Source organism: Salvelinus sp. IW2-2015, unplaced genomic scaffold (genome assembly GCF_002910315.2).
Source record: "Salvelinus sp. IW2-2015 unplaced genomic scaffold, ASM291031v2 Un_scaffold1933, whole genome shotgun sequence".
NCBI classification, from domain to species: Eukaryota; Metazoa; Chordata; class Actinopteri; order Salmoniformes; family Salmonidae; genus Salvelinus; species Salvelinus sp. IW2-2015.
The window spans coordinates 130375-139116 of NW_019943291.1; the positions used below are offsets into that span (position 1 = coordinate 130375).

Below are 8742 nucleotides of genomic sequence, written 5' to 3' on the forward strand. Positions count from 1 at the left end.
AAGGCTCAGCAAGTAACAGCATATTATATAGGTGGCTCCCATGTAAAACAATTCGGTATTTAACAACCATGTCCATTCTAGCTTTTCCATTTCTATGACTTCCTTCTTGAAGTGCTGTCTGTCGGTCTGTCTCCCTGCTGTAGTTGAACTTGACCCTGTCCTCTCCTCTGTTTGAGAAGACCCAGGGCACCGTGCGAGACGTGGCGTTGAGACGCCCTCTGTCTGATAGTGAACTCCTAATGAACTGCAGTGTGGGACTGACTGTGGTACAGTGCTTTAGCAGCTTTASTATGACCTCTGACCTCTCACCCCACATCAAAGGGAGYAGGGGTCAGCTGGGACCCCCTGTTAAACACCAATATTATCAGTGCAGCAACCTGGCTCCTGTAAAGCACCACAAAGTGGCAGGCAGACTTTACCATCCCTCAGAGAGAGAGAGGGAGGGAGGGATAGAGGGAGGGAGGAAGGAAGGGTGAGAGAGGGGGGGTAAGGTTGGACTCTTTCTTCTCTGTCTACTCTGCAGTGCATGTCCATTGGCTGTATTTACTTAACAAGTTTCATCACTGACTGATGTAGTGGTCAACATTGTGATATATCCAACAGTGGGCAGTACCAGTATTGGCAGGACAGGTGTTGATTGGTTGGAGCTAACCCAGGGCAGAACTCTTGTTTGGGCTCTTGTCTCTGACGGCTCAGCCCAACGCAAGTGAATGATGGGCTGTTCTTTTTGGCACATCTCTYTCTCTTCTCYTCRTCTCCTAAAGGACGGTGTCAGAGCCCAGTCTCTTGTCTGGAGGCATCTGGAGTTGGTTAGGCTCTTCTGGGGGAGTACAGTGTATTAAAGGAAGAGGGAGACTGTTAGTGACAAGTGTTGGAGAGAGAGAGTGGAGATGATATCGCTGGATGAGTCCTGTCTGTTTGCTGAGAGGGGTGGGGGTGAGTTGGGAGTGTGTGTTTTGGTCTGGGTCTCTGATGAAGAATAATTATTCTAGAATAGATGGCAGCTACTATGCTGTAGTTCCAGTGATGGTCAGAGTCCACCACATAGCCACCCACTCTTAAATAAGGACCAATTCTCACAACCACCCACACCCAGTGGCTAAAACCACTGACCGTTATGATGAGAGCTCGTCAGAATCACTCTGCATTGTTTTATAGCCGGAGCACATACTCTGACAATATGTTGCCATTCRTTTCTGAATTCTCATTTCTATGTGGTGAAATGCATGACCATAAAGTGGGTCTTCCACTTTGAATATACCAAGCATCACATTCTGAGGCATTATGACTTATAGGGAAATGATTGTGTGGATTTACCGCCCTCTAGTGGCTGTAAAATGAACATGCCCACACCTGATTTCCATTGGCTAACGTGCGTTTGTGTGTTTTTCCCCAGCTGAGTTTGTGACGCCCAGAGCCATACTGACGGGTCATGACTGTGAGGTGACCTGCGCCAGTGTGTGTGCCGAGCTGGGACTGGTCATCAGTGGCTGCAGAGGTGAGTGTGTGTGTGGATCAACCGAGGCCTCTTGCTACAGACTAGGTTCAAAAGTAACTTAGATCTTGGTCACACTGACAATATGAATGTCAGAACAGTGAACACTTTCATACTGAACAACCTCATACTGTCAATGTAGACAGGTCTGTAAGTCGCTTTGGATTTAGAAGAAGAAATGACCATGTTATAATGTCATTATGATGATAAACCCGTGAGTGAATGAGTGGAAATCAGAGCCTGGTTAGTAACTTCTATGTTCCTCCACTCACAGAGGGCCCGTGTCTGATCCATTCCATGAATGGGGACCTGCTGCGGACCCTGGAGGGCCCGGGGGGCTGCGTGGAGCCCCGTCTCATCCAGTCCTCTACAGAGGGCCACGCCGTGGTCTACTACGACAAGGGACACTTCTGCTTCTTCTCCATCAACGGAAAGCTGCTGGGACACATGGAGGTGGAGGAGAACATCAGGGTAAAGGAACCCACTGATATAGAGGGACAAAGTCATTTCATTAAGCTTCTAACGGTTTTAATGTTTTGTTGGAAAGCCTAGTGTACACACGTTTTGACCTTCATCAAGTTCAAAGTAAGGTGCTTATTTCTAGAGTGGGCTGCCTCTCTCTGTTCTATTCTGTGAAAGTTTGAAAGTTTCTGTGCTTCATYATGCCAGTGGTCTGCTCTCTGATTAAAGGACAGCTCCATGGTCTGTCTGCCTCAGGGCATACACATCTACAAACCCCTCACGCACACACACATGCACGCGCACACAAACACTTCTAGCCTAGGAAGTACCAGGTCAAAGGCTCTTTACTTCCATTTCTCCTCCAGTCTCTTTGATCCTGGGCTCCCGTGTCGAGTCCTATCAGGTCTTAGTGCTGGTTCAACATGGCAGGAGGGCGGACATTCTCCCAGTCCTAGCCCCATTAACAACCCTCAGGCACCACCCGACACATTCCCACATTTCACATTTCCTGCCTCACGGCTACGGTGTCACAAAATGGCCGCCGCTCTTTGGCCAGTTTCCCTTTCCCCCTGTTTCCGATGGGCCTGGGAAATGTAACCCAGTCCCTCATAGGCACACCTGCTTCCCATTTGAGCCAGCTGTACTCTGCCCCTGTCACCCAGTCACAGTCATAGTCACAGCCATAGCACCAGGACTTAGACTGATTACTGAGCTATATACATACATATACCCCCCCCCCCATTTGTTTCCAATAAGCAGACTGGATCAGAATTCATTGGCAGAGCAAGTCTGGTATTGAGTTGGTGTTGACATGCTGCTGAATAGGAAAGGTTATTAAATGGATAACCTTAGAAGTTTAGAATGATTTTCTACTGTAATGTTTCAGATTCTACTGAAGATCAGGTTGGTGAGATCCAGATCAAATKATCCTCCAAATAGCTGTTATGAAGATTAGTTTTCCGATTTTATCCACCGCTATTTTGTTAACTACAACAGTTTTGCCAATAGTGTAACCAGCCTCCTTTTCTCATGTATATAAACTGTTAGTCTTTATTTATCAGATCCACAACGACTCTCTGATAGACAGTTAGTTGCAGTCTTATCCAACACAGTTTTAGGTTTTGCCAGGTCCCCGTAGTGTACTCCCCAGCCCGTTCTTTTCATGTACATAAACCGTTTTGCGTCTCTCATCTGCTGTGCGTTGTAAATTCCTGCCACGTCAGACAGAATCAGGGCAGTCTTAACATCTCAGGGTARCTCTGTGAGAGCAGCGGCCCCCCTCGTCTCAGTATGAGGCCTGGACGTGGCGTTTAATGCACTGCACTAGACACCAGTATCAATCTTCAGCTAGCGCTGCGTCCCACCACACAGCAGGACTCCGGGATAAAGAAATGTTTGTCCTGGCCCAAGGTGTCCCCTTACACAGTGTCTGGGACAAGACTACTGTGTGCTTGTGTGTGTGTGTGTGTGTGTATATTTTTGTGTGTGTTGTTGCACAATTGCTTATGTGTGCATGCAGCATGAATGTCACTGTGTGTGTGACTGGGTATGTTAATAAGTGGAGCTTATTTTTGTATTGGTATTTATTATGGATCCCCATTAGGTCCTGCCAAACAAATGAAAAATAAAATAAAACAGTTCATGTAATATTATTACACCACTACATATCTAATATATGTGTGTAGAGTGAGGGTTCTGGCATGTGTGTGTCCTCATAGTCCGCATTGTTCCATAAGGTGTAGTTTTATGTTTATGTTACAGCTGGCATGAGTTACTTGATGTGGAATAGAGTTCCATGTAGTCATGGCTCTGTGTAGTACTGTGTGTTTTCCTGAGTCCGTTTTGGACTTGGGGATTGTGAAGAGTCCTCTGGTGGCATGTCTTGTTGGGTATGCATGGATGTCTGAGCTGTGTGCTAGTCGTTTGAACACACAGCTCRGTGCTTTCAACATGTCAATACCTCTCACAAAGGAAAGTAGTGATGCAGTCAATCGTTTGTCTACTTTGAGCCGGGAGAGATTGACATGCATGTCATTGATGTTAGCTCTCTGTGTACATTTAAGGGCCAGCCGTGCTGCTCTGTTCTGGGCCAACTGTAATGTGCCTATGTCCCCCTTTGTGTCACTTGCCTGTATGACTGGGCAGTAGTCCAGATGTGACAAAACTAGTGCCTGTAGAACTTTTGTTGATAGCGATGCCARGAAGCAGAGCAGTGCTTTATTCCAGATCTCTCCCCATCTTAGCTACCGCTGCATCAATATCTTTGGACCATGTCAGTTTACAATCCAGGGTTACACCAAGCAGTTTAGTCTCCTCAATTTGCTCAATTTCCACATGATTCATTACAAGATTTAGTTAAGGGTTTAGTGAATGATTTGTCCCAAATACAATGCTTTTTAAAATATGTAGGACTAGCTTATTACTTGCCACCCATTTTAAACTGACTGCAGCTCTTTGTTAAATGTTGCAGTGATTTCACWTGTTGTAGTAGCTGATGTGTAGAATGTTGAGTCATCAGCATACATAGACACACAAGCTTTACTCAGAGCCAGTGCCAGGTAATTAGCAAAGGTTATAAAAAGTAAGGGGCCTAGACAACTGCCCTGGGGAATGCCCAACTCCACCTGGATTATGTTGGAGAGGCTTCCATTAAAAAACACCCTCTGTGTTAGACAGATAACTCTCTATCCATGCTATAGATGTAAAGCCACAACACAGCAGCAGATTATATTGAATAATGTCAAAAACTGATGTAATTTATCCCATTTAGAATATGGCCCTAGTTGCGTTGGAGGGTAAAGAGAGTTGTAACTCTCAGCAACAACCTCTCTCTTTGCTGGTTCTCTGATAGCAGATTCATCCAGCGTAGTTGAGTTGAGGCCATGCTGAATGGATTACAGTCTTAGCCCCACTAATATAACTCAGACAGTGTAAGTAACCATTCTAGCAGATTGGTTACTATGGGCGTTAAAAGGAGCATGTGGTTCTATAATAGTTCTCCCTGGCATCATTGCCAGGCTCTGAAGTCATCCTTCAGACACCGGAGTCACGTCGGCAATCTAGGCTCCTGTGGAGACGGCGGCCATCTTGTTTGGTCTCCCAGTCGCAGAGTGGCTGATTTTATTCTGTCTGGGAACAGCCTCCTACCTGGGTCTGGCTGAGTCGTCTGCCAGGTCTCCAACCCCCCAGCAGCACACAGTGGGTTATGTACTAGGCCGATTCATAGAAGGCTACATCAACACCATATAGKAAGTACATCATCAGTGCCAGAGGCTGGATGGAGTAACACTGACTTCACGGAGGAACAATTAAAAGAGAGTAACTGTCAAGTTAGTTCATGCTTATGAGTTGAGGTCATGAATTATGAGTTGAGGTCATGAATCAGAACAGTTTGTTCAGTTTGGGACTACTGCCACTAGTTCGGTGAATGTAATGGGCCATTCCTGAAATACCGAGAGCCATTTTGGCAAACAATATCTTAACTACATTTTCCTTTGTTGAGTTAATCCTAAATGATGTTGATCTAAATGTCTGTTCTCTTAATCAATAGTGTCAGATTAACTGACAAAAAATGCGTTTATGGGGCTTTATATGGCAAGATAAACGACGCAATGACACATAGCAAACAAATCTAAACAGAATGATATCCCTCCCTCCCCCGATCACCCCACAGCCCATACTACTTTCCAGAATCCTTTCCCAGTCTCTTGGATGGCGACTAACAAAATGCTCTGGAAAGATTGATCCCTCAGTCTCGTTGCCATTTATTGTGTGCCTGAGTGATCCTGTGTGTGAGTGTGTATGCGTGAGGGAGTCAGTGCATTAGTTCAGACTGCCAGGTATTCTGATACCGCAGTTTACTGTCAGCAGTGGTCCGTTCAACTTCCCTGTGGCTCATAAGAAGAGGCCAAACACTGACTGTACGGTCTGTCTGTCTGTACAGTATATCTGTCTGTCTGTCTGTCGTCTGTCTGTCTGTCTGTCTGTCTGTCGTCTATGTCGGTCTGTCTGTACAGTATGTCTGTCTGTCTGTACAGTATATCTGTCTGTCTGTCTGTACAGTATATCTGTTTGTCTGTCTGACAGTATGTATGTCTGTCTGTACAGTATGTCTGTCTGTCTGTCTGCTTACAGTATGTCTGTCTGTGTCTGTCTTGTCTGTCTGTCTGTCTGTACTGTATATATGTCTGCCTGTCTGTCTGTACTGTATTTCTGTCTGCCTGTCTGTCTGTCTGTACTGTATATCTGTCTGTTTGTACTGTATATCTGATCTGTCTGTACTGTATATCTGTCTGTACTGTCTGTCTGTACAGTATATCTGTCTCTGTCTGTCTGTCTGTACTGTACAGTATATCTGTCTCTGTCTGTCTGTACTGTATATCTGTCTGTTTGTACTGTATATCTGTCTGTCTGTTTGTACTGTATATCTGTCTGTTTGTACTGTATATCTGTCTGTTTGTACTGTATGTCTGTCTGTCTGTCTGTACTGTATATCTGCAACCAGTGATCAAGTCCATTGGGAGCAGTCAGGCTAGCTAAAGTGATTTTTCTTATAGTGTAGACATTTCCCCATTTTGAATATGCAACGACTGTCTTTCTTAAATGTTTTGATTGTTAAATGATCCATTATATTAGTTTTAGCGGTGGTATAAGCATCTAACGCAACTTTTGATTGACTGGAGTTGGTATCACAAAATAAGCTAAACTGATTGCCAGGAATGTGMCAATTTGCGTTAAGTTCAAAACTAAGTTTTGTTCATGTCAAATATTTATCATTTGAAATCAACTCTGGCGGCTGCACCACATATGTCTGGGATGATGAATGTTTTTGTTTAATCTTCCATCCGGTAATTGCACTTCTTTTCTAATCCTTCTAAGCCAGCTGTGACTGAAATAGCTGCATCCCATCTAACATACAGTATGTTCATGTGAAACCGCTAATTAGGCTAACTTACACWAGTTATTACTTACATTTCCTTGTCATTTCATCAGCGTTCGTTACCTCGTGATTGATGCCTCCGACTGGCTTCAATTTCCAACTATATACTGTATGCATAAATATACCCCAACACAGAAGTTTAGTGTAGGGCCGTAGTGTATCCCCGTTTCCCTTGGGAACCCATTAAAGTGTAACACAGCCCATAAGTGCACAGGAAAACCAGATGAGCAGAATAAATCTCTCTCCACAGTGTCTGTGGGGAGCCGTGGCTTGTAGCAGTTCAGTTGGATGGACTGCTGTTCTGTTCTGTTCTGTGCTGTTCTGTGCTGCTCGCCACATGAATGTTGTGAAATATCTGATTGATACTGTGCCTCTCTCGCTTGGTGCAGGAAGTGCTCACAGAGACTTTGATTGAAATAGCACACCGTGAGGTAGGTGGTGARGTCACTGGTGTCCTAGGCTAGGTCACTAAATCGGACCACAAAGCCTATACTGATAAAGCTTTGGTTGGTGGTTTTTAAAGAGCTGTTGTAGACGCTCTATTGGACAAATAGCAGACGTCAATATGGCGACAGGATTCCTCACTGGCCAATAAGCCCATGTTTATTATGCTTTATGATAGTGGTCAGCTCTGGTGTGGTGTGAGGGAGTTACACATCCCATCCAAATCTCTGCATGTATTAGCGCCCTCCAGTGGTAGGTGCAATAGGTTGCAGGTCATGACGCTGTCCACAGGAGGGCGCTGACAGCCTCATGGACAATGCAATAGAACAGTAATACAGCAATGTTCCCTATTGTCTTGTACATAACGTCTCCTGTCAGTCAAAGTGGTGCTGTTTCTCCTCTCCCGTCAGGCCATGCTGCTGAGTCGGGACGGACAGTACCTGCTGACGGGGGGAGACGGGGGAGTTCTGTCTGTCTGGCAGGTTCACAACCTCAAACAGATGTTCACCTACCCTGGCTGTGACGCAGGCATCCGCTCCATGGCCATGTCCAACGACCAAAGGTAACATACACACCTGGACTCTGACGCTGTAATCTTTACTCACATAGGTGTTGTGTGGTAGGAAGTTTTGGCACATAGGAAGAAATAATGAAAATATGGACTAATGATATCTTCAGATGTGTGGGTTTGTAGTAACTAACATCAGATGGGAAATAAAAAACCATCCCAATCTAGAATACACAGAATACCAAGATGAAGACCTTGGTGTTATTCACAGTATAAAGACAGTAGACGTACTGTATGGCCTTAGTAAAAGTACACCATGTTCTGTCTACATGTATGAGCCTTAACTCAACACTCCCTCTCGGCTCTGTCCTCTCCTAGGTGCATCATAACCGGCATGGCGTCTGGTAGTATAGTCCTGTTCTACAACGACTTCAACAGGTGGCACCACGAGTACCAGACCAGATACTGAGGCAGGACCACACAACAACAACAATCCCTGAGAATCTGGTTAACGTGGGACCTACCTACTGCAATCCTGTCGTTCCATGTCCTAAGGCACTACTCAATACATATTGATATCCTGAATGTATCTTAAGAGAAGAAAAACTGTCTGATTCTGTCGAAAGAAGCAAACTATTTTTWAAAAAAGGGCATTGCTATATTTTGTAGGGCATATCGAAAATTTCTTATAATATCTTAGGGTGGGGTTATATACCTATGGTTACAAATCTATTTTTAGCTTGTTAAGAGTCTATTTTCATCTCGAGCAGAGGAAAATAAGGGTTCAAAGTGGAAGTAGGTAGAAAAGTATATTTGCATCTATTGTCTTAAGAATCCATATATTTGTGTACGTTAGGGGTGAGTGATTATTTTCAATAGGTGTGAAACGTGGAG

At 44.7% G+C, this 8742-nt stretch overlaps 1 protein-coding gene across 1 annotated transcript in view; it reads left to right on the forward strand.

The window, feature by feature from the left end:
- LOC112072453 (lipopolysaccharide-responsive and beige-like anchor protein) overlaps window positions 1-8742 on the forward strand; it is a gene marked incomplete at its 5' end in the record, with an annotated part of 121387 nt that extends 112645 nt beyond the window's left edge. The window contains 4 exons of the mRNA XM_070439805.1: window positions 1370-1498; window positions 1770-1966; window positions 7751-7902; window positions 8227-8742. Of these exons, the coding sequence (XP_070295906.1) occupies window positions 1370-1498; window positions 1770-1966; window positions 7751-7902; window positions 8227-8317 (569 nt within the window). The remainder of the gene's footprint in view (window positions 1-1369; window positions 1499-1769; window positions 1967-7750; window positions 7903-8226) is intronic.